At 39.0% G+C, this 25,049-nt stretch overlaps 2 protein-coding genes across 3 annotated transcripts in view; one reads left to right on the top strand and one right to left on the bottom strand.

The window, feature by feature from the left end:
* Positions 1 to 1,027: 1,027 nt before the first annotated feature.
* On the bottom strand, positions 1,028 to 10,051 carry Socs4 (suppressor of cytokine signaling 4). The gene is made up of 2 exons (XM_051177085.1): positions 9,827 to 10,051; positions 1,028 to 2,978 (listed from the first exon to the last, which is right to left on the bottom strand). The coding sequence occupies exon 2, from the start codon at positions 2,883 to 2,885 to the stop codon at positions 1,578 to 1,580; it is 1,308 nt and encodes a 435-aa protein (XP_051033042.1). The 5' UTR covers positions 2,886 to 2,978; positions 9,827 to 10,051; the 3' UTR covers positions 1,028 to 1,577.
* A 201-nt stretch (positions 10,052 to 10,252) lies between these two features.
* Wdhd1 (WD repeat and HMG-box DNA binding protein 1) overlaps positions 10,253 to 25,049 on the top strand; it is a 40,736-nt gene continuing 25,939 nt past the window's right edge. For both annotated transcript variants that reach the window (XM_051177084.1, XM_051177082.1), the window contains exons 1-9: positions 10,253 to 10,490; positions 16,534 to 16,645; positions 18,669 to 18,820; positions 19,621 to 19,732; positions 19,898 to 19,948; positions 21,005 to 21,100; positions 22,919 to 23,011; positions 24,369 to 24,475; positions 24,893 to 25,034. In XM_051177084.1, coding sequence (XP_051033041.1) covers positions 10,414 to 10,490; positions 16,534 to 16,645; positions 18,669 to 18,820; positions 19,621 to 19,732; positions 19,898 to 19,948; positions 21,005 to 21,100; positions 22,919 to 23,011; positions 24,369 to 24,475; positions 24,893 to 25,034 — 942 coding nt within the window. In that variant the 5' untranslated portion in view covers positions 10,253 to 10,413. The remainder of the gene's footprint in view (positions 10,491 to 16,533; positions 16,646 to 18,668; positions 18,821 to 19,620; positions 19,733 to 19,897; positions 19,949 to 21,004; positions 21,101 to 22,918; positions 23,012 to 24,368; positions 24,476 to 24,892; positions 25,035 to 25,049) is intronic.

Here is a 25,049-nt window from a genome sequence, read left to right as displayed (position 1 = left end):
GCCAGGCATAGTGGTGCTTGCCTTTAATCCCAGTGCTTGGGAGGCAGAGACAGGAGGGTCTCTGTGAGTTTGAGGGCAGCATGGTGTACACTGCAAGCTACAGATCAGCCAGAGAGACCCTGTTTGAAACAAACAAAATCCAACCAACTAAACAACAACAACAAACCAAATCAAACCAAACCAAACCACAATAACAACAAAATAAAAAGAAAAAGGGAAAAAGAAAGAAAAGCAAGAAAGAAACCTGTAACCCTGAAACTCAGGCTACATGGATTCTCTCTCTCTTTCACACACACACATATATACACACATACACAAATAAATAAGAATTACACAATATTTAAAAGGGGAGACAGGCTATCACAAGGAAAACTGGGACATCTGTGTAGGTCAGTCACGGAGGAGAGAAATGGGGGCTTTCTTACTGGTTACTTTAGGCCAATGGTGGTCCTAAAACGCTGTGCTGCCCTTACGATAATAAATGTGAAATATTATTTTGTCCTCCTGTCCAGAAATATTATGTCATGAACCTATTGCCATGTCTTCTCTTTTTTGAAGCCACATAAAATGTGTTAGTTCTGAAGACAGAAATAATTGTTTAGGTTGTAAAGACCAAAAGCAATATTAAGCTTCCTAAATTTTGAACCTTGTGCTTTGCTTTCATCTTAAGTTCAGTTTAAAATAATGTGAAACTATTCAGGATTCTTTGTTATTGATGGATACAGGAGCTGTTTAGAAAGTATGAATTTTCCCCTGGGAACCAGAGTTCCTAGGGAAGAGCTAAGTAGATGCAGCAGCCCATAATTAATATAGAAAAGCTCTAGTTGCCTTAGCAACAGCAAGCTTCTAATACTGCTATTTCATTGTGAAGCTTCCAGTAAGAAAGGAACACAAGTTACATTATGACACTATTCTCCCTGGGGCTGCTGCATTCGGGTTTATTGATGATCCTGCCATACTGCAAAACAAATGCACCTCTAGAGCATACAGAACATTCTATTTTTTTCACTGGCCAAATTAAAAAATAAACAAACAAATAAACTCGTTTTAGTTAATATTTAAAACGAAAACACATTAAGTTTCATTTTAAACCATTCTGTTGCCTAACATTCCTAGTAGCAATTATAAAAGTTAATTACATTATCATCAATGAATTACAACACTCCTCTTTATGGGAGAATTTTAAAATGAAAATGGGAACAATAACTATTCTGCCATATAAGAATACTGATAGTGTAGATTAGCAAAATATTTTACATGTAACAAAGAGCAGATTATTTTTAAAAAATACAGAATATTCAAATGTATTTGCAATGCCTTGAAATTTCAAATATGCCTGGATGATATGTAAATTGAGGGAAAGGCCTATAATTTACATGGTAAAAACAAAAACTAAACACCTGCTCAAAAATATATAACAAGTGTATCATAAGAAAAATAAATTGATCTGGAATTAAAATTTAGGGCAGTTTTATTTTGGATTCTAACTGCTTTGTAGAAAAATTCAAAGAGGCATACGAAAAATAAGATATTAAATGAAAATATGTATGCAAGTCCACATTCCTAACCTTTCTCCATCACTGTTGCTCTGGCACATCAATCCTAAGTAACCTAACTTTTGATTTATAATGGTATTCCTTCAGATACAATTTCATAGGAGAAGGTATTGGAAGGGCATCGATGCCATTGTAAGTTGTACAATTACAAATAACTGTTCTGCAAATATGCTGCAAGGAAAAGGGGAAAGTCCGGATTAATGGAGTGGATAAAAGTGGTTCAAAGAACATACAGGCACTTGGGTCCTTATAATGTTCCAGAAGCCCAGTAATGTCAGGAGAATGGAAAACACACGGATCGTGGGCATCAAAGCTAAAGTTGTGATTCCACTGTTCAATTCTGGCATGAAGAGAACGACTATAGCGTCTAAAACTAACGGAGAATAAATAATCTTCCTGGGCAGAGTCTCGAAGTAAAAAGGTGCCCTCTGGCTTTCCTTCTAGCAGAGCTTCGGCTGCGTATTTGTCCATAACCCCCCAGTAGCATGGATTGTTACTGATCTGAAGTAGGTCTGGGACAAGGCAGTGTACATAATCAATCTGGGTGTGGTGCCTGGGAGGTGTCTCCAACTGCAGGGTTTCATCATCCATTTCCCACCTGGGCTTGTTTCTTTTTCTGGAGCTTGTGCACAGTGTTATAATTTCATCCTCTGAATCCATATCACTATCTTCTATGCTGTTATTTGTGACCAAGTTCATCATAGAGCCAGTTATATGGCTACCTCTACAAGAAGCACTGTTGGGAGTTAAGACACAAGGCTGAACACTGGTATGTGAGAAACAGGGTATGTCTTCATCCATGTTTCTTCGTTTTAGCTGACCGTCCCTCAATTTACTCTCAGGGAAGTCTGTGCTCACCCATTCATCTGATTTTGAACTTACAGGAACAGTATGTCGTTTAATAAAATGCCACCGAAAGGCTAAATCCGATCGAGGTGGGAAAGGGCACTTATCTAGCATGACTTCACTGATGTGAATTTTTCTTTTAGATGGAAGCCCTGAAGAGTGCCGACCACAATTCTTTATTGGAAAACACTGCCCCACAGCATCTTGCAGTTTCTGTTTAAGGGATCGGCCTAAAAATCTATGCCCACAGGAATGGTCTAAGTCCAACTGAATGGACGAGCAGCCACGTTCCCTTTCTTGGCTCCTTTGAGAAACTTCAGCTTTCTCTCCAGGACCTACGGTTTCAGACTCGGAACAGCTCTCCCTCTTTCTGGACCACGATAACTTCCTTCCACTCCACACATAGCCATCCTTTCTGTCAGCACTTCTACTCCGGCCTGTTTTAGGCCGTACATCTACATTTTTACTATTGTTTTCAGCCATTTTAGACAAATTATGTACAAATCCAAGTGTTATAAATACTGCATTTTTAGTTTTTCTGACAGGAAGTTTCTTCTGGACACTTTCTGGATGAATCTATGAAAAAGAAAAAAGGAAGTCATTAGCAACCTGTTCACCTATAGGATGCAAGATGAAAAGCTAAATCAGTACATGAAGGAGCACTGTGTGCTGGGAGGCAGCCTGGGTATCTGTGCCCATGCTCATGCACTGTTCTTCCATAGTGGGATACGATTTCCTCATTCCATGCAGGCAAGATAACAGAATCCTTTCTTACAGCTCAATTTCAGTGTGGGTTTTCTTTCAGCCATTATACATGCTTGGATAGAAATAATTCCTAGTTTTGCAGTATACATTATGTCTACTTATCCTTCCTTTCTTTTTGGTTTTTCGAGACAGGGTTTCTCTGTAGAATTTATAGAAATCCACCTATCTCTGTTTCCCTGCTGGGACTAACACCCTCCCCCCCTTAATTTTCTTTTATTGGTTTCCTGAGACAGTCTTGTAATGTATGTAGCCTTGGCCAACCTGGAAATCTCTATGTGACCCAGGCTGGCCTTAACATTGCAAAAGCAGGAGTCCTAACATGCTTGAGTCAGGCCTGCCTGTCCATGTCTAGTCACTTAGTGTACTGCACATGTTGGTATGATGAGGAGATGAATTTTTGGACTGTAATATTTGAAGTAAAAGAATCCTTATGTTATATTGAGATTTGACTATGAAAATTTTGTTAAACACCAGGGTTGCAAGTTATTTCAAAATACAGTGTTTAAATTAGTTGAGCTTTAGGGGCTGGAGAGAAGGCTCAGTGGTTAAGGGTACTTGCTACTCTTCCAAAGGACAAGAATCAGACAGCATCCACATCAGGCAGCTCATAACTGTCATACCTCCAGCTCCACGAGATCTGATGCCCCCTTCTAGCATTTGTCTCCCTTTCTCACACACATACTTATTTTTGAGACATGATCTCACTATATAGCTCTGGCCAGACTGGAACTCGCTGTGTAGATCAAGTTAGTCTTGAACTCACAGAGATCTGCCTGATACTGTTCACAATAAAACTAACATGGCTCCTGTGGTGGTTTGAATAAGAGTGGCCCCCATGGCTCATATATTTAAAGATTAGTCAACAGAGAGTAGCATTCTTTAAAAGGAATAGGAGGAAATATGCCAAAAGTCTAAGCCAGGTCACAATGTCTGTCTTCCTGCTGCCAGCAGATCCAGATGCAGAACTCTCAGCTCCCTCTCCAGCACCGTGTCTGCCTGCGTGCCGCCATGCTTCCTGCCATGATGATAATGGACTAAGCCTCTGGACTCTAAGCCAGTCCCAATTAAAAGCTTTCTTTTCTTAAGAGTTGCTGTGGTCATGTAGTCTCTTCACAGCAACAGAACACTCACTAACAAATAGGCAGTCATTAGTTCTTGAAAATTTCTTCTATTGTCATCATTATTGCTCTTTACAAGGCTGGAGTTAGAACCCAGGCTTCATGCATGTTGGATAAGTGCTCTACCCCAAGCTGATCCTTGGAATTTAAACCAAATGTGTATAGAGGAGGAGCTGGGTAGCTTCTCCAGTTTTGGTACAGAACAAAATCAGAAGGGCTTCTGAAGAGTGTTAGCAGCGGTAGAGAAATGCCCCTTCCTCTCTCTTTTTTAAAGAAGAGGAACGACTCATTTGGGAGGAGCTGCTTTGGCTCCTAATTCAATATTAATTTTTTATGAAGGGAGCCATGTTACACACAACCCCGGGGAATGAACAGTGACATTAAAAAAAAAAAAAAAAAGCCATTATTTCTTAATGAGCAAGAGGCAAATGTTTAAAAAGCAAGTTTATAAAAGAGTCACTTCAAGAAAGTAAGTTTCCAGATTCAACTGGCATAACAATGATGAAAAATATCAATGTCTACATGCTAATTTCACTAACAAAAGATGTAACTAATATTCTATTGAGTAAAGCTAGAAAGGTAACTTCAACTCAAGAGTTTTATAGAAAATAAAAGTTAATAATGAAAGGGTTAAGTATCTGGAAAACTAATTTGAATTCTCTATATTGCTGGATAATAGAGCATATTTTATATGTGTGGATATAAATTATTCATTGAACTATTGAACTATTTATGCCTACACTGCTGATATACATTTAAGACTAGAATTCTAATTTCTAATACTAACCCAAAATAGATTTAATAAACTAAAGAGTAATTCAATATACTAAAGTCACAAATATATTATTATTGTGATAGCAATTCAGCCCTGTGACCTTTCCTATAAAATTTGTGACTCCAAATTTACCTGCAACCATATGGCTCAATCTCCACCAAAGCAGTCAGATTATAACTTGATATTTAAGTTGGATGTTGAATAAACATTTAGGCTTCACAAATGGAATTTGTTGGATAGCAGACAACAGAGGAATTCCTTAGAATATTACATCAAGTGGGGGGGGGAGGGAAAGGTTGTACATGAGGAAAAAAATATTTGGGATGAAAAAAGTTTTCATTCTCTATCCTTTCCCTAGTAATTTTTTTTTATTATTTTCTAGCAAAAAAATATTTTAAATTTACATTCATTTTCTATTTAAGTATTAAACTATATCCTTTAAAAAGTTAGCCAGGGCTCACAGGCTGAACTGGATGATAATTCAAAAAACAAACAAAAGGAACAGAAAGGAAAAACCCAAACAAAACATTAGCTTAATACTATTACTCTCATTTGCCCTTTCCCCCACTTCTTCCACATTCCTTTTCAATCATAGCTTGGTCATGCCAGATTCCTTACTCTATATTTCAATAAGCAAAAGTTCTAAAATTCCTTACAAGCCAACTTAACAAAAATTTAGAAAGTTTCCCCCCCCCCCCGGGAGGTGGGGGTGTCCCCTCTACATAGCCCTGAGTGTCCTAGAACTCACTATGTACTCACTATGTAGAACAGGATGACCTCAAACTCAGAAATAGCCAACTGTGTCTGCCTCCTGCGTAATGAAATTAAATGTGTGGGCCACTAGGCCAGGCCTTTTTTTTTTTTTTTTAAACAAACACCAAACAAACACTACTACTTTATAATAATTATGCATGATTTCAGTTAAGGTAGGCAACACACTTCAACCCCACGCTCTCCCCCCCCCAAAAAAAAGCCATGTGAGGTAACACAAGCCTATAATTCCATGACTTAGTTGGTGTGAAATAGAATCTCCAATTTGAGGTCAACTGGGCCACAGCAAGTCTGAGTCCAATACCTGTCATAATCGTTTTTATTAAATTCTGACTTTTATGGCAACAGCTTGATTTAGAGGTTGTGTGGCAGCCTGCCTTGGGTAGTAAAAGAACTGGAGTCTGACACTGGGAGGTATGTGACTTTGGTGAATCAGAACATTTCTGAGTTTTAGTTTTCCACCTATAACACAGTGAATCTTATCAGATGTAGTGGAGCATGCCTTTAATCTAGCACCTGGGAAGCAGGGGGCTCTGATCTCTGTGAACCTAAGGCCAACCTGGTCTATCTAGTAGCCAGCCAGAGCCACAGTGATACTATTTGAACAAAATAAAACTACTGAATATGGTCAGGGAGCTTAAAAGGCCCCAGGAGTGAACTATCATTATTCTGTTAAATGGGCATAGTATCAAACTGCCTTCTCAATTTTTATCTCTTTATCAACAGCTTAGCATATTTCTCAGACCTTATATGAGAAGTTTCTTTGTGCAGTGGGATGGTGGTTAATACAGAAATTATTGACTGATCAAAGTACAGAGACTAAGTGTCAATGTAGTATTCAGCCACACATGGGACATCCATGTCACCCCCCCCCCCAAGACAAATGGACTACTGTGGAAGGTGAAGAGAGACTTTTAAGAGCCAGAGATCAGGGAGAACTGGAGTGAGGTAGTGTCTCCTGGACATGACAGGGCCATTCCATTCATGAACTCTTAGAGGCTGTGACTGACAGCACAAGATCAAGCCAGGTAAACGTTCTAGCACGTAGTGGGAGGTGCTTATGAGACCCCACTCTTAACTGAGAAATTACTGACAGCTGAGGGCTTCTAGGGGAGGAAGAGTCAGTTTTCTTTAAGGGTGTGGCAACCATGTTCCAATGGGTGGCTCTGTACTCATAATAAGTATATAGGTAACACAAATTAGATGATGGCAGGTTATTAAGGTGAGTAGAGGGCACCAAGCTCAAAGACGGTGGGGAGGTAGGGATAGATCTGGGAAGAATTATGGGGAACAGTGAGGTGGTAGTGAATATGATCAAAACACAATGTGTGAAGTTCTCAAAAAATAAAATTGTATTAAAAATTGATGCAGGCTGGTGGCGGCACACGCCTTTAATCCCTGCACTTGGGAGGCAGAGACAAGAAGATTGCTGAGAGTTAGAGGCTACAGAACTCAGGAAAGGCTCTAAAGCTACACAGAGAAACCCTGTTTCAAAAAAAAAAAAAAAAAAAAGATAATATCCATATATCCATATTGCAATGAGAAAAGTCAACCTAGTACTGCCAAGGTAATATAAGAACCAAATACCTGGTGTTTTCAGCTAGAGGGACTAGGTGGCTAAGAGTAGAGGGACATTTACTATATTCTCTTTTATATCATATTGGGTTTCCAAGTATTATCTACTCCCAGAATAAATATGTTCATTCATAATTTCAGAGATTTAAAAAAATAGTTTTTGTTCTCAATATTTTGTTCTCCTCAGTTATTGTCATCCTCTCTTCCAGCTTCATCTTCCATAATAATGATGATTTTTACATCAAGTATAGATTCTATTAAAAAAGAAATTTTAGGGTATGGACTGGAGAGATGGCTCAGTAGTTATGAATACTTGCTGTGCTTGCAAAGGACCCAAATTCCACTCCCAGAACCTATATCTTGCAGCTCACAATTGACTACAACTCTCCAGGGGCCATGATGCCCACTTCTGGCCTCTGCAGGCTCTCTCTCTCTCTCTCTCTCTCTCTCTCTCTCTCTCTCTCTCTCTCTCATACACCCCCCCCACATTTTTATAATTAAAAATAAAATCTTAAAAAACTCTTCTGTAGGCAATACTGTTATAGTCTCTTACACAACTGTGTAGGCTCATATGACATTATTTATATAGATAACATTACCTTTGGTAGAATGCTAATATATCTATATTTTCTGAACCTACTGCCCTTGAGATCAACACTATTTGTGAACCTCAGGGTACTAAAGTGGTCACAGTAGGGCAAACTAGCCTTCAGTGAAATTGAATCTCTGACCTTGGCGTTGTTTTCAGTGAGTCCATTCAGATATCCAATGAGATATGCACTGGTAGTAAATAATCCATTTGGGAAATTTTGGTACTCATATCAAAATTGTAGGTACACTTTTTCTAAAAGTTATATTATTTTAGATATCCCGACAATTTTGCAATACATTAACTTAGTTATGCAAATTTCATTACTGCATTATCATCCTGTACATACTGCTTGAAAATCTATTGCTCTCAATATGCCCGCTGAGGGTAGCATTCACAGTTTTAGAGGCATTTGACATTTGAAGGTTTTACAGGCTAATCCCCACTTTAAACAAAAATCACTAAGTATCTAAAGTGCCTAACTAATAAACAACATGAGGGCTTAACAGTTTTAGACATCCATGAGTACCTTCTATGTACTTCAATAATTTGGTGGAACTATCTATCATCTCCATTTTGGAGGTGAGAAATCTGATATTCAGGAAACTAAAAACACTCACGCTCAAGGTGAGAGTAAAAATTAAAAACTAGAACTGTTTAATCCTCAGACTTAAGCTTATTCATACCTGGGAAATCAGCAAAGGAAATACTATCTTAACCTGTGAATAATGGCTTCATTGCTAGGGCAGAGAGAATGGGCACATGTGCTGACACCATTCATAATTTTAAAATCAAAGGACTTACAGACACTATGTCTAAAGTATTTACTGCTATAACTACTGTTCGCAGGTTTCTGAATTATGAGCCCTGAAAAGCATTACTCTGAAATCTCACTATGATATAGTCAACATAAATGAGTATCAGCTCAACTTGAACCTCATACTGTATCTAATAATTTTTATTGCCCAGTGACTCGGGCAAAAAATTATAAATTGGTCCATCTAAAAGCTGAATAATTTCATAATAAAACATAAGTTACTCAGGTACCTTCGTTCTTATGGGAAATTAACAACTGGGTATTTTAAAAGAATCTCAGGTTCTTTTTGAGGCAACCACTCTTTCTTTTTATGCACACACAAATTTGTCTCTATCTGGAGGCCCACTTCTCACAAAATGCCACCAGAGCTAGAATACCACGGTTTGAGTAACTACGCTTGACACTTTTTAGAATGAACTGGGACTGAAGAACAGGAAAATACACCTCTACAACGGAAAAATGTCTCAGGAGATAAAAATAAGTGATTGACACTGTATGGTGGGTATCACAAAAACTCTGAGAAATTCCGTAAGATAAATACTAACAACAACAACAACAACAAAAATCATAGTTTTCCACAGAGACCAGTTTACTAATATGAAGAACATGAAGAAACCAGAAAAGCATTAACATGACGGGCCCAAGACCTGTACTTAGCACAGAATGTGTTACGGGCTGCATGGATGAAAGGAAGCATTCAACAATATAAATTAAAACTCTTCTTTCAGATCCAAATGCACTTCAGTAAACTTTGGGTGGGGACGAAATAGGAAAACCGGAGTTAACTCTCTTAAGCATTATTTAGCTCGAGCTGCAAGAAACAAGAATCAATCCATTCTTTATCACTACAGAAATGACAAAGTGAGGGCACGAAGGATGTCAAGAATAAAGGCTTAACGAGGTCTGTCCAGAGGAGCTCGATCGGTTCAGGGGCAGGATATGGTGGCCTGGGAGGAGAGCCTGGAAGGGTAGGCGCAAACCCCGAACCCTCACCGCTCCCCTTTCCCCTCTCACCTCTCTGAGCGCAGCTTAACTGGGGCTGTCCGAGCAACTGCCGCCATCATCACCGCCATCACTCGGCGCTCGCTCAAGTGCGGAAGGGAGGCCCGGCCACTCCCGCTCCTCGTGTAGCTCCCGCAAGGCGGATGCCTCTGTGTCTGCCCCCGCCCCCGCTCAGTCAGTCAGTCCAGGGTCAGACTTGCCGCTGTCTCCGTCTGCTCTCCCGGGACCGTCACCACTTCCGGGCTCAGCTCCCACCTTTTCTTTCAGAACCGCCCCAGCCACCGGCTCGCGGCTTCGCGGCGGCGCGCAGCTGACGCCAGCACCGGGCGACCTGGGTCCTGACCTGCGCCGGGCGGCGGGCCGCGCATGCGCACAGGAGAGCGCGCCAGAGCGCGGGAAGCTGCTCAGTGCAGTCCGCTTTTCCTTCAGAGCCTGAGCCTGCAGAGGAGAAGCTTGTCACCTTCTCGGCGTGTGGAGGGACAGACTGTTGCTGTTTCTCCTCGGGTGAGGGAAACAGGACTGCATAGCGCGCAGAGGACGACCCCCACCCCCTGAGAGTACTAGTTCTTAGAAAACGGTTCAGGTAGGCAAAGGGAAAGATGCCGGCCACACAGAAGCCCATGAGGTATGGACATACGGAAGGACACACCGACGTCTGTTTTGATGATTCTGGAAGGTAAGCGTCTTTGGTGTGGATGTCACGATCATGCGCTGCACGTACAGTCAGCTGAAGATGATCGATGCGGAGGGAGACTGGGAGAAACAGGAACTTCTATTTCCTCAGGCTTGTTTGCTTTCAATTGCCGTGGTAGTTCTAAGATCTCAAGAAAGTTAAAATCCTTTTCCCAGAGGAGCGTCTTCTCCTCAATCACAATTTCATTCAGTGTCATGCTTATTTTATGACCTTGCTCATTGCATACTGCTTGTCAAATCCCTCATCCTGTCGGGAATGGTAGCCTCCTTTGGCTTTAGTAAAGGTATTCCTCTTTGTTCTCTCTTTCCTTCCCTTTTCTTTTTAACTTGCTGACTTCGAACCTACTTTGTTCTGTCTCATTCCTAAGCTGTTATTTTACTAAGGCGATTCCCTTACCGTTATTTTGTTTTATATGTGTCTGGTTGAGTATATTTGAGATGCCATGTGGGTGCTGGGAACCGAACCCAGGTCCTCTGAAAGAGCAGTAAGTGCTCGTAGTCATCTCTCCAGCCCCTATTCTTCCTTTTTATCTTTCTAAATGTCATTCCAGTCACTGGAAAGGCGTGGCTCCAGTGCCACACACACCTCTCTGTTCATTGATCCATAAAAAATGTTTGTGAGTCTACTTTTCTGGGCTAGAGATAATGACAAGAAGCCATTACCATTCCTTTATTGAAGTTAAGGTCTTTTTGGAGTAATAGGCATCAGGCACAAATTACAAAATAAATGTATATTTTTGAAATATGCTTGGAACTACTAAGTGATGTGTGCAGTGATAAGCATAGTAGGTCAAAGGGCAGAAAGTGTCTCTAAGGGAGTGTCTTGAAATGAGGGCTGACAATTGAGTAGGTATTAAGTAGTATTAAGAAATAAACATGGCCCAAGGATGTAGCTAAGTGGTGCTACATTCTCCAGCCACATGAAAAAGAAAGAAAAAAGACATACAAAGAGTTGGGGCCCTGGCAGTGAGGTAGGTGGTGATGTTGGCATTCTGAGTATGTTCTAAAGACCAGTGTAGCCAGGGACCCCACTTGCTTAAAAATGAAAGGTGTCCATACTAGAATGTAAAGTGATGTTGAGATTCCTGAGATGATTATGTGAGGGTAAACAGGGAGTGTCCTATGCAAGGCCTTCTGCATTTAAACTTGTTTGGAGAGGGTGGGAGATGGCCAACCAGAGTTGAAATAGACCTGTCATACTAGTGTTTAGGAGGTGGAGGCAGGGGATTCCCAGAACCACTGGCTAGCTAGACTAGATTGATTTTGGGTTCAAGAGAGACCCTGCCTCAGTATGTGAGAGCTATAGAGGAAAATGTGACGTTAACCTTTGGCCTGCACATGCTTGTGCCTGCACATGCACCCACACACATATGAACACATACATAAACACAGGTATGCACACAACATACATACATACATACACACTTGCATGTACACACATAAGAATCTTGGTTTTGTCCTCAATGGGAAGGTATGGAGAAAACAGGTAATCAATTGTTGAGGATAGAGAGAAAGATGTCTGATAATGTGTGCATATAGTGTGTGATAATGTGTGTTATAGTTGAAGAAATGACACTGTCATTTGTGGGTACTGAGAATGCTTGGCACCTGAAGAACATAGTTTAGAGGGGAGGAGGGAGTAGAGATTATGAGTTTGCTGTTGGACAGGGTTAGTATAGAATTTCTTTGAGATGTTCAACTAGAAATGTAAAGAAAACATTTGGAAACCAGAACAATGTGAGCTAGGGTAGAAGCATATGTATTTTTTAAAATTTATTTTGCATACCAGTCACAGTTCCTCCTCCCCTTCCCTGCCCCCACTTCCTCCCAACCCACCCCCATCCCATAAGTAGTCAATAAAGCCTGGAACATTCAGTTGAGGAAGGACCAAGTCTCCCCACCCCCACCCCCCAATTAAGGCTGAGCAAAGCATCCACCTTATAGAATGGGCTTCAAAAAGCCAGCTCAAGACATATATATCTTTACTTGATATAGGCCAGGATTTAGGATTGACATCTTGACTGGGAGCATGAATGGAATTATCAGCATATGTGTAGATAATATCTATCAGCATTAATTTAGATGAAATCACCTAGAGAAGAATGAAGGTAGTAAGAAAAGGGGTTCAAGGGCTAGGTCCAAAAATGTAGATACTATTTTAGAGGAGGGACACCCCATCCCCAAGGAGACTTTAGAGGTGCCCAAAAGAAAAGAAGAGGAAGTAACTGTATTAAATGTTCTTGGTAGGCCAAATTGAAAAGGGATAGTAGATTTAATAACATGGTGGAAATTGATCTTGCGTAAGTTCTGTGGGGTAGAAAGAATGGAAAGCTGTGTTGGATTGGAGTCAGGAGAATGAAAGGGGAGGAATTGAAGTTAGTGAGGATGACGTTCTCAAAGAATTGGATGACATGTGGGGCGAGGAAAGGTTTTTACTTTTAAGGTGAGAGATTACAATAAATATGTTTATGGAGATTATTTAATAGAGAATGAGGGAATTATTAGTAATGGATACCTTAAGGAGGTGAGAAATAGGGACATGGTCAAATTCACAAGTGAAGTGAAGGTAGGATGGAGAGTAAATGTGGTCGACAATAGATTCTTTTTGTTTTCTGAGCAAAGTTGGAAGCAGTTGTTGAAAGATAAGAAAATGTTTGAAAGAAGAGGAGTAGGCATGAGACTAGCAGAGAGGAAGAGTTGGATGGACTAGGGGAATGTAATTGGATTGATGGGCAATGCTAACACTTCTTTGGATTATAATGAATTTGAAATGAGAACAGATAATCTGGATGTATGTTCTTCAACCATGAGTAGCTCTGACAGAGCAAACTTAATAAGAGGAAGGTTTAACCAAACCTGGGAGTTTTGTCATGTGTAACAAAGTGATAGAGGGCTAGAAGGTCAATGAAAAAGGACAGATATTAATGACAGACCATGGGATCTTAAATAGATTAGAAGGAATCTGAGAATTTTAAGGGAGTGCAAAACAAAAGGTTGTTTCAATAAATCATGTATTCTGGATTGGGCAATATGCCTTTAATCCCAACATTGGGCCAGAGGCAGGCAGTTACTTGAGTTTAAGGCCAACTTGGTCTACATAGTAAGTTCCAGGTCAACCAGAGTTACACGGGAAGATTCTGGCTCAAATAAATAAACAAATTTTGTTTTTCAGAGCAATATGAAATTTTTTGAGGGGCCAGAGCGGTGTTTCAGTAGTTAAGAGCACTTCTTGCTCTTGCAGAGGACTTGGGTCTAATTCCGAGCACCCACATGGTTGCTTACAACCATCTGCAACTCTGATTCCAAGGGATCTGATGCCGTTTCTGGTCTCTGAGCACCAAGCAGGCATGTGGTACACAGACTGCATGCAGACAAAAGACTCATACACATAAAATAAGATATTTTATAAAATTGTTTGAGTTGGCATGCTAAGGGCAATAAGGTAAAATGTTAAGTGATTAGAATGGTGGAAATTAAAATTATGAGTCAATTTCAGTATTGCTAGAGGTAAAAATAAGAGTCTAAGCTAGTGACCATGGAGTTAAGGTAGATGACAAGGTCATTAAAGGAGAGGATAGTGTATCAGGAAGTTTCATCAATATGAATATTGAAAAGCACCACTATCTATGATAGGAATGGTGTTTGAGTGAAAATAGTACTAAGTAAATAACTAAAATACTTAAAACAGGAATTTCTTTTTAGAATTTGGAGCCTAGATGGCCTTAGTTAAGTTTGTTTAGAGAGTGAAGCAATAGAAATGGTAATGAATTACAAGAATGGTGTTTTAGTTAGGTTTCTATACTGTGATAAAACACCTTGACCAAGAACAACTTGGAGAGGAAAGCTTACAGTTGTAGTTCATCATGAAAGGGAATTCAGGACTGGAACTGAACAGAGAGCACAGAGGAACACTGCTTACTGCTCATGGCTTGTTCAGCTTGCTTTCTTATACAGCCCTGGACCATGGGTAGCACCACCCACCTGAGTCACTAATTAAGAAAATAACCCATAGGCTTGCTTATAGGCAATCTGATGGAGCTGTTTTCTCACTTGAGTCTCCTCTCCCCAAATATGTCTAGGTTTGTGTCAGCTTGACAAAAGCCAACCAGAACAGATGCCCATCTCTAGTGCATTTTGGTTAATCTCTCCCCACAACCCTCTTATTTCTCTCTCATTTCTGTCACCCCTCCTTCCTCCCTGCCAGTTCCTTTCCAGATTCTTGTCTTTTGTTTTGTGACCCATTTAATCAGGTGTCCACTGGGTTAAGACTGTCCCTTGGAGACAGTAGATACACAGCTAGTAGATACACAGCTAAGGCAATGACTGCCCTTCTTCCTGAACCTTATCAATAGCCAATAGTTCTGCAGGGGGTGGATAGGGCCCTCTCAGGGTCATCTGTGCCATCAGTGCCTGGCTGTTGATTGGTCTGTTCTTTTGCAGATGCAGAATAAGCATCAGCAGTTGTAATTTGCAATGACTCTCTTGCCCAGAAGATGGAATTTAGCAGCTTCCTCTTCCATAGTGTTCCCTGAGCAGTAGAGCACATATGTAAATGCCTTGTTCAGGGCTCAACCCTGAGAAGTCACTTATTCACCTGTGCACATGAGTCTGCATTGACTCCATTCACTGCAAATAGAGGCTTCTCTAATAAAGGCTGAAAGTAGCATTTGTAATGTTCATAAATATTTAGAAGGCAGTTTAAGGCTATTCAGTTTAGCTAAGCAATAGTATTAAGTACCCACTAGGGTCTATGACCTCCCCTGGTATGGACTTCTGAAAGGGTTCACTGTACCAGGAATGGGTTCTTCTTTGTGGAGTAGACCTTGAATCCATTCAGTACTTGGTTACCCCTATAACTGCCATACCACATATGTCCACACTAGTGGACATATCTTGCATAGAAGAAGCTGGTGTCCTAGAGTCAGGGTCTCGTAAAGCACAGGCTTGTTTCAAATTTAATATGTAGCTGAGACCGACTCTGCCTCCCAAACACTGAGATTATCATCAGCACTACCATTCCTGGCTAAACATTTTCTTATGACCCTTTCTGGTTTTCCCATTTTGGAATTAATCATTCTTTTTTCTTCTTTTTTTTTTGTTTTGTTTTTTAAAATACATTTTTAAAAAATTTATTTATTATGTATACAGTGTTCTAGAGAGTGCCAGATCTTATTAGAGATGGTTGTGAGCCACCATGTGGTTGCTGGGAAATGAACTCAGGACCTCTGGAAGAGCAGCCAGTGCTCTTAACCTCTGAGCCATCTCTCCAGCCCCCACTTTTTTCTTCTAAACATTCATTTTATTCATATTCTTTCCTTCCTTCCCTCTCCCTCCCTTCCTCTTTTTTCCCCTACATTTTTAATTTGTTGGATTTTTTTTTTTTTCCGTTTGCCCTATGCTTTTTTTATTTAATTTGCAGGGCTTTTTGGGTTTGTTTTTCAAGACAGGGTTTCTTTGTGTAGCCTTGGCTGTCCTGGAAATTGCTGGCCTTGAACTCAGTCTACCGAGTGCTGGGATTAAAAGTGTGAGCCACCACCACAAGGCTAATTTGCAGCTCTTTTATGTATCCAGATAGGACATAAGAAAATGAACAAAAGCACTTGGGAGATGAGAGGTTTGAAAAACAAGCTATAATGGATGCTTGAAGATATTTTAATAATTATTCTTGTGTATTTGAGCTCATATATTTATTCAGCTATAGTTTCTGTGGGTCATATGCTGCTTGGTACTGGGATATGGTGGTGACTGAGGAGAAATAGCCTTTGTTGTTGCAGGGATTAGGTGCTTACTTTCCCTTACGTTATTACAAGAAAGAAGTTTATGCCAAGGAAGAACTATGGCAAACATTAAACTCATCTTTATTTTATAGAATGAGAAGTTAGCAGTCTATTATTGATGTTTATTTGCAAAAGTGAGAAAAATATTCACTAATGTTTTGATTCTCTTTCAGAATATATAAAGGTAGCATTCCATAAAGAGTGTTCCTGAAACTAAGTGACATTTTAATATGTCTATGTCCTTCACAGTTTTATTGTGACTTGTGGAAGTGATGGTGATGTGAGGATATGGGAAGATTTAGATGATGATGATCCAAAGTCCATTAATGTCGGAGAAAAGGCATTTTCGTGTGCTTTGAAGGTACCTAATTCACTTGATGTGAAGTAATGCTGGCATGTTACTATTTAAAAATTTATTTAAATTCATTTCATGTGCATTGGTGTGAGAGTGTCAGATCCCCTGGAGTTGGAGTTACAGACAGTTGTGAGCTTCCATGTAGGTGCTGGGGATTGAACCCCAGTCCTCTGGAAGAGCAGCCAGTGCTCTTTAACTGCTGAGCCATCTCTCTATCCCCAGGCATGTTACTTTTATGCTTGGGTGAAAAATTATGTAAAAATATAAATTTGTCCTTGCTGCATTTCCCTTGCTCTGTATCATATCTTTGGGGAAGCACTTAGTTTTTCATTTTAAAATGTTTTTATTTTTAATTATGTGTGTGGGCTAGGCGTTGGTGGCATACACCTTTAATCCCAGCACTCGGGAGGCAGAGAGACAGGTGGCTGTCTGTGAATTCGAGGCCAGCCTGGTTTACATATCGAGTTCCAGGACAGGCTCCAAAGCCATAGAGAAACCCTGTCTCGAAAAATAAAAATAAGAAAATAATTAATAATAATAATAATAATAATAATAGGTGTGTGTGTGTTTGCAGTTGCACATCAAATCCAGCAGAGAGCATCAGGTCCCTTGAGGCTAAAGTTATAGGCAGTTGTGAGCCATCTTGCTTGCTGGGAACCCTGGAACATTCAGGTCCTTTGGAAGAGCAGTAAGTGCTCTTAATTGCTGAACCCAAGAGTGAAAATATTTCTTATAGAAGCTTTGAATATATTGAATGCATCTTTCTTTACATCCCTTCCCCTGTGTTTTTGTAACTTTTTGTTTCTTGAGAGAGGGTCTTCTGCAACCAAGGCTGGCCTCAGACTCACTGTGTAGCCAAGGGAGGCCTTGAACTCATGGTACTGTGGAGCCTAAACTGTTTCCATCTACCAAGTGGCACAGTTATAGGCATGTACCATCATGCTGGGTTTATATAGTCTTGGGGATCAAAACCAGGGCTTGGTGCATGCTAGAAGAACACTCTACCAACTGAAGTACATTACAGCCCAGTATCACTGTAATAGCAAACTCTGGAAGCAATTGAGGGAATTCTCAGAGAATTTGTTTTATAACTGTGGTAGAGTCACAAAATAGATATGAAGCTACTAAACAGGGTAGCTTTTATCTGCATCAGAAAAGATGTTTATAATAAATGAAAAAAATTAAAAAGTTATAGAAATATCTGTATAGTGTGATCTTTGTTAAAGGTTTTAAAAATACAAATGTATTTGCATGGGTTTTGGAGAAAGTTAAAACGACAATCTCTGAATGTTAATAGAGATTACTTTATAGTAGAAAGCTCTTTTTGCTCAGAGCACTTTTATTTTGTTGTTTATTTCTTCAATACAAATTTCAAGGAAGAAAAAGTAAATGAGGGTTACATATCAGTTTGCTAGCCCTTGTGTGATGAATGACCACCGACTTGGTGGCTTAACCCCCTCCAACACTTTGGCTTCACAATCCAGGAGGCGAGAAGCCTGAGATTTAAAGTGGCAACAGAATTGACTGTTGCTGGTCTCTGAGGGTAGTCGGTTTTTGTCTGCCTTCTGGTTGCCATGCCATCAGTCCATGTTTCCACATCACTCTGTCTCCTCAATGGGTGCTGCTGTTAGTCTTTATCCTGTTCCAAAGGCATAATGAATGATATATGGTAAGAGAGCTGTGCTGTGGTGACGTGGTCTTTTGCTGTCACCTTCTGCACTGCAGTTGTTTTCTCTGATACTCTCTTTTGAGTCTCCTCATGTTTATGATACATGGTAACCTTTAAGATATACCTATTTTCCTACCAGAACTTAAAAATAAATTACAGGCTAGAGATTGTCTGATGAAGGTAGAATTAAGTTTTCTCACTAGTGTTTACCTTAGGTAAATTGTATACCGATAAGCCCTCTCTCTGCATGGACTACATTTATAAGGCTTTGCGGTTTTTATAGGATTTCTCACTATGGAGATACTATTAACTGATTTGGATTTGTTATGCCAGCATGTCTAATGTTTATTTTCCTTTAAGAATGGAAAATTGGTCACTGCAGTTTCTAATAACACCGTCCAAGTCTATACATTCCCTGAGGGAGTTCCTGATGGCATATTAACACGCTTCACCACAAATGCAAACCACGTGGTCTTCAATGGAGACGGTACTAAAATTGCTGCTGGGTCAAGGTAAGCTCAGCTCCCACACAGAGTTACAAGGGTGATGGTTTTAGGACACTGCACACCTTTATTGTTGTCAACAATAAAGGCTTTTGAGGATGAATTTGTGATTAAAAAAACTAATTAAATACATTGTTTTTAGTGCTGAAAAGATCAGGTAGAGGTGATAACTTGTTGGAAATTTCAAAAAATTGTTTTAGGTAGAACCAGAGTGCAGATTTCTGCAGAATCTCTTTTTTCTTGATTTGTATTGCTTTGTTTTTGAGTCAGGGTTTCTCTGTTGTAGCCTTGGTAGCTCTCCAATTCCCTGTGTAGACCAGACTGGCCTCTGCTGGGTTTAAAGGCACCACTACACCTGGCTTCTGCAGAATCTTTTAATCCTCTTTATAGGAAACAAAACAAAACAAAAAAACAAACACACAAAAAAATCCTTGTTGAATTTGCCGAGGTGGGGTGTGATAGTACATTTTAAAATGGTTGTAATTATTAATTAGATTAGCAATAATGCTTAGAAGTATCCAGAGAGGCCATTTAGGCAATGTTTATATTCTAACAAGGTAAGAAGTTTTGGCTTGTATTTTCAGCTTTTTTTTTTAATTTAATTTATTATTTTACATGTCAATCCCAGTTCCCCCTCCCTCCCTCCCTCATTTTCAGCATTTTTATTGAACAAAATGAAACAGCAAGTTAGTAAATTTGGGTGACAGTCTGCAAGTTGTTATAAAAGAATTTTGAAATGTTTAAGCCATGCTTTAGAAGAGACCTTTGTATTGGCATTTATTCATGCGATCCCTTTTAACTCTTTATAGTGATTTTCTGGTCAAAGTTGTGGATGTGATGGATAACAGCCAGCAGCAAACATTTAGAGGACATGATGCCCCTGTTTTAAGTCTGTCTTTTGATCCTAAGGATATCTTTCTGGTAATTCTTTCATTCCTTTTTTGTTTTCTTCAGTTGCTTAAAGCTATGGGAGAATTGATAGGAAAATTTGCCCTATTGGTAAAAGACTTGTTTTAATCAAATGACCCAATTTCTGTGTGGTATTATGGCTATAATTATAGAGAAATACATTGTTTATTTCTGCAGGCGTCATCTAGTTGTGATGGAACTGTCAGAGTGTGGAATATTTCTGATCAGGTAAATTAGTAAATATAAATTTAAAAATTTTGTCCGTTTCTATGATATTTTCAGTGTTACATAGTATATTATTGATCCAAATAGTTATTTGTTTTTATAATCTGTTTCTTTGAGTAACATTAAGCATAAATATTTTGAGTAATAATTGCTTTTCTACCGGCTCATCGGAGGAACTGTAAATAGTGTTTAATTTTTTTCTCCTAGTATTTAACTTTTAAGCTTGATACATTTAGAAGGTAACTACTCTGTCTGGGGCCTTGTATTAGATGTTGCTGATATAAAAATAAATAAGACAGAAGCTACACTTGATTTGGAGAGTGACATAGAAGCCTGGTACAGGTTTTTTTAAAAAGCTCTCCAGATGGGCAGAGGGAACAATCTGGTCTTCATGGGGCAATCAGTAGGTTTGTCATCATGCAGATACTGTGGCTGATAAGGAAAATATCCTTCACAGATAGGCCTTAGTAGCCACAGTTCCTGCCTGAAGGAAGTAGTTCTGATTTTGATAACTTGGATGTCTTATCATTTTTATGGCAGACCTTCCTTTCTTCTTCTTCTTTTTTTTTTTAAGATTTATTTATTTGTTATATGTACACTGTTCTGTCTACATGTATGCTTGCAGGCCAGAAGGGGAAACCAGATCTCATTACAGATGGTTGTGAGCCACCATGTGGTTGCTGGGAATTGAACTCAGGACCTCTAGAAGAGCAGTTAGTGCTCTTAACCTCTGAGCCATCTCTCCAGCCACTATGGCAGACCTTTCAAAATTTATTTATTTTTGTTGATGTGTTTAATTTAGTGAAGATCTTTTTGACTCGTGAAAATCATGTTTGCTTAATGTGCACAGAAAATGCTTTTGGGTAAAGTTTGTGCTCTTCATGTATCTGAAGGACTTAAAACAGAATACATAGGCTAGTTAGTTGTGATAGTTAAAATGTGTTAAGTGGCTTTTTCCAAAGATAACAAATGGAAGAAACCACTTGATAAGTCTGTTTTGCATCTATTTTGAGAGGAATTTTGATAAAGAGGAGTAAATTTTCCGCTTTTAAAAAACAGGCATGTGCTATTAGTTGGCCAGTACTGCAAAAGTGCAACGACGTGGTGAATGCAAAATCCCTCTGCAGACTCGCGTGGCAGCCTGGAACCGGGAAAGTAAGGATGCATAGTTCCTAGCCCTTAAGTTATTTCTGTCCTTGTTAACTTTTAATGTGAGAAATTTTCTTTTTTATTGTAATTTTATTTGTATCATATATTCTAGAACTCTAAGCCAAATAATACTGAAATGCTTCAAGAAACATTTTAACTTTAAAATATTTTATTGTGTATATGAATGTGATATTTGGGTGTATGTGTGCATGGACTCTCATAAAAGTGAAAGGATAGATCTTTTCAAATTGTATGTTTACATGAATTATTTTTATATTTTTATTTTCATTAGTACTTAATAAAACAACTCTGAAAACAGGACTATATGCAATGTTGAAGAAATATGGAAGTCCTGCTCAGAATAAATGACTCAGTGCTATTTCTAGGAATATTCTGTAAGTGTATTTATACATGTGCACTGCAGTATATAATAAATATACCATTCTAAGAGACTGCAGATGTCTTAGGTGTACATTTATAGAGAACTGGTTAAATAAATGTTGGTAGTCCTGAAAGTTAGATTGTCTCTAATGGTTAGAATGAAGAATATCATTCATGTTTTTATAAAATAGACTTTAACATATGTTAAGTACAAACTGTCAAACTACAAAGTAGTAGGTATAGATAGAATGTTAATGTTTATTAATAAAAACATATTGCTATACATGAATACTTAAATACATCCACATGTATTCTTTGTTTTATTTTAAGAAGGGGCTCAAGGTCGAGCTTGCTATGTAGCTAGGGAAGACCTTAAACTCATGCCTCCACATTGAGCATCCATAAGTTGAGTGAGCATGTGAGAGTGTAGATTTACTTTAGTAGTATATTTACTAAAATTGGGATGATAAAGAGAATTTTAGCATGGCATGCAAATTCATGAAGCATTCTGTATTTTTTTCAAAAGTTCTGTAATGTTATATAATGCCTTATATGTTATTTAAAAATAAAGGACACTATTAGATTTTTAATTAATTAATTTTTATGTTTTTATGTTTTGCTTGCATGTGCCTCATGGGCATGCCTGGTGCTAGTGGGCTGGAAGAGGGCATTGGAGTCCCTGGGACTAGAGTTACAGACTGCTGTGAGCTGCTGTGTAGGTGCTGGGAATCAAACCCAGGCTCTGGAAGAGCAGCCAATAATAAATACCCTTAACTGTTTCACTGTCTCTTCAGCTCCGCTTTATTTATTTATTTTTATTTTTATTTTTTTTTTTTTTTTTTTTTTTTTTTTTTTTTTTAAAGATAGGGTTTCTCTGTGTATTTTTGACAGTCCTGAAACTCTAAATCAGACTGGCCTCGAACTCACATTTGTCTGCCTCTGCCTCTGCCTCCCAAGTGCTGGGGTTAAAGGCATGCAATACCACTGCCTGGTTCAGCTCATTTATTAACCTTTTTTTAAATATGGAAAAATATATGTTTTGTGGGTTTTTTTGTTTTTGTTTTTTGTGTTTTGTTTTTTTGAGACAGGGTTTCTCTGTATTGCTTTGGAACCTGTCCTGGAACTAGCTCTTATAGACCAGACTGGCCTTGAACTCACAGAGATCCTCCTGCCTCTGCCTCTGCCTCCCAAATGCTGGGGTTCATGGTGTGCACCACCAATGCCAGGCTATTGCTTTGTTTTTTATTGAAATTAGCAGAGTGATGGCCACTCAGGTTTTTTATTTTATTTTTTTATCAAAATTTCAAATCAAATTATTTTGAGTTTTGTTAGTAGCAGTTGCTATTCTGATTTGCTCTTAAGTCTTATAATTACCTAGATTAGCTTTATGCTCTTTTCCTCTGCAAATTGAATTTCTGTAACGTTGTTTGTCTTTCCCAATAGTTATTAGCAGTTCCTGTGGAAAAATCTGTTAAGCTGTACAGAAGAGAAACTTGGAGTAATCCATTTGATCTTTCGGATAGTTCTATCTCTCAGGTGGGCTTTGTAACTGACAGTTGGAGTACTAACTACAGAGAGTATTTAATGCATACTTCACTAAAATCAGTTGTCACATAGGAAGCATGTGGACCAGAGAGATGATTCAGTGATTCAGAGTGCTGGCTGCTCTTGCAGAGAATCCAGGTTTGACTCACAGCGTCCACATTGTGGCTCACAACCACCTGTAACTGCAGTTTCAGGCATCTGATGCCCTCTTCTGGCCTCCACAGGTATACATTTGGGCAAAGTACCCATACACATGAAAATAAGTAAATGGATATATAAATAAAAGAAATACATTTATAGGAGGTAAAATTACCCTTAGCTTGATGTTAGAGTAAATCATTCTTCATTTTTTATTGTGAGTTTCAATAAGACTTGTAATTCTAGCCTCCAGAACTTTAGTAGAAGAAAGATTGTTGGTTTTTTTTTTTTTTTTTTTTAAAGGCAGGGCCTGTCTTAAGGTTTTTATTGCTGTGAAGAGACACCATGGCCCCATTTAATTGGGTGGCTAACATTTTCAGTCCGTTATCATCATGGTGCAGTATGGTGGCAGGCAAGCAGACATAGTGCTAGAGAAGTAGCCCAGAGTCCTACATCTTACCTTGCAGGAAGTGGTCTGTAGCACTGGGAATGGCTTGAGCATATATGAGACCTCAAAGCTCACCTCCATAGTGACACTTCCTCCAACAAGACCACACCTAATAGTGCCACTCCCTTTGAGGACCATTTTTTTTTAAATCATCACAGTGTCTCACCTCATAGCTGTCTGGTCTGAAGTTCTCTATGTAGGCTGGGATTGAATTTATAGAAATCCACCCACTTTGGCTTCACTGGCATTAAAAATGTGTGCCACTGTACCTGGCTAAATTTATTCTTTTTTAAGTGTAGGTGTTTTTTTTGTTTTGTTTTTTGCCTGTGTGTAAGTGGGCTGTGTATGTGCCTGGTGTCTGAGGAGGCTGGAAGAGGGCTCTGGATCCCTGGAACTAGAGTTCTAGATGGTTGTGAGCTGCTTTGTGGGTGCTAAGAAGTGATCCCTGGTCTTCTGCAAAGGCAGCCAGTGCTCTTAACCACTGAGCCACCTCTCCAGCATCTTGTCATTTTTCTTATTCTGCCTCTTTGTTTCATTTCTTCATTTCTCTCCAATTTTAGGTCTATATTCAGTTCACTCTTTATACTTACATATGTTTGGCATTTAAAGGCTGAATATTACTTAGAAAGGTTAAAATAAATATGCTTTATTGCCGTTTAAAATGTAATTAGAATAATATAGACTAGAGTTTTAAAACTTTGGGGGTAATAAAAGTGAGTAGTTTCAAAATATACAACATTATTATTAACTGTTTCTTTGTAGACACTCAGTATAGTTACCTGGTCTCCCTGTGGACAGTATTTGGCTGCAGGTACTATTAATGGCTTAATTGTAGTTTGGAATGTGGAAACCAAAGACTGCATGGAAAGGTACAATTTATTGTTTTTGTTTTATTAGGAAACATTTGCACATTTTGATTGTTAATCAGTGAAAATAGCTCTTATGAAAACCATTTAGTTTTTTAAATGTTTATTTACTTATTGTTTGTGTGTATGTGCACACTGGAGAGAGCATGCATGCCACAGTGTACTGTAGACATCAGAAGACATTGCATGAGTCAGCTCTCAAATTGTGACGGTTCTGGAGCTCAAACTCAAGCTTGGTAGCAAGCCTGAACCATCTAGTACCATGTAACTTTTTCATGTTGAAATTTGCCTATGTAGTTTTTATTTGTTTTTGGATAGTGCTGAAGATTGAATGCATGCTAGACAAGTACTCTACCACTGAGTCACATACTCTAGTCCAGCTGACTGTATCTTTAAAAGAGCCCACTCTTTCCTTTTTAGAGTAAAACATGAGAAAGGCTATGCCATTTGTGGCCTGGCCTGGCATCCTACTTGTGGTCGAATATGTTACACTGATGTGGAAGGAAACCTTGGGATCCTGGAAAACGTGTGTGACCTCAGAGGAAAGGTGTCAACCCATAAGGTAATGAGCAGTATG

Source organism: Phodopus roborovskii, unplaced genomic scaffold (genome assembly GCF_943737965.1).
Source record: "Phodopus roborovskii unplaced genomic scaffold, PHOROB, whole genome shotgun sequence".
Classification (NCBI taxonomy): domain Eukaryota; kingdom Metazoa; phylum Chordata; class Mammalia; order Rodentia; family Cricetidae; genus Phodopus; species Phodopus roborovskii.
Note: the sequence above shows the minus strand (reverse complement) of the source record. Positions and strands in the feature narration are given on the sequence as shown.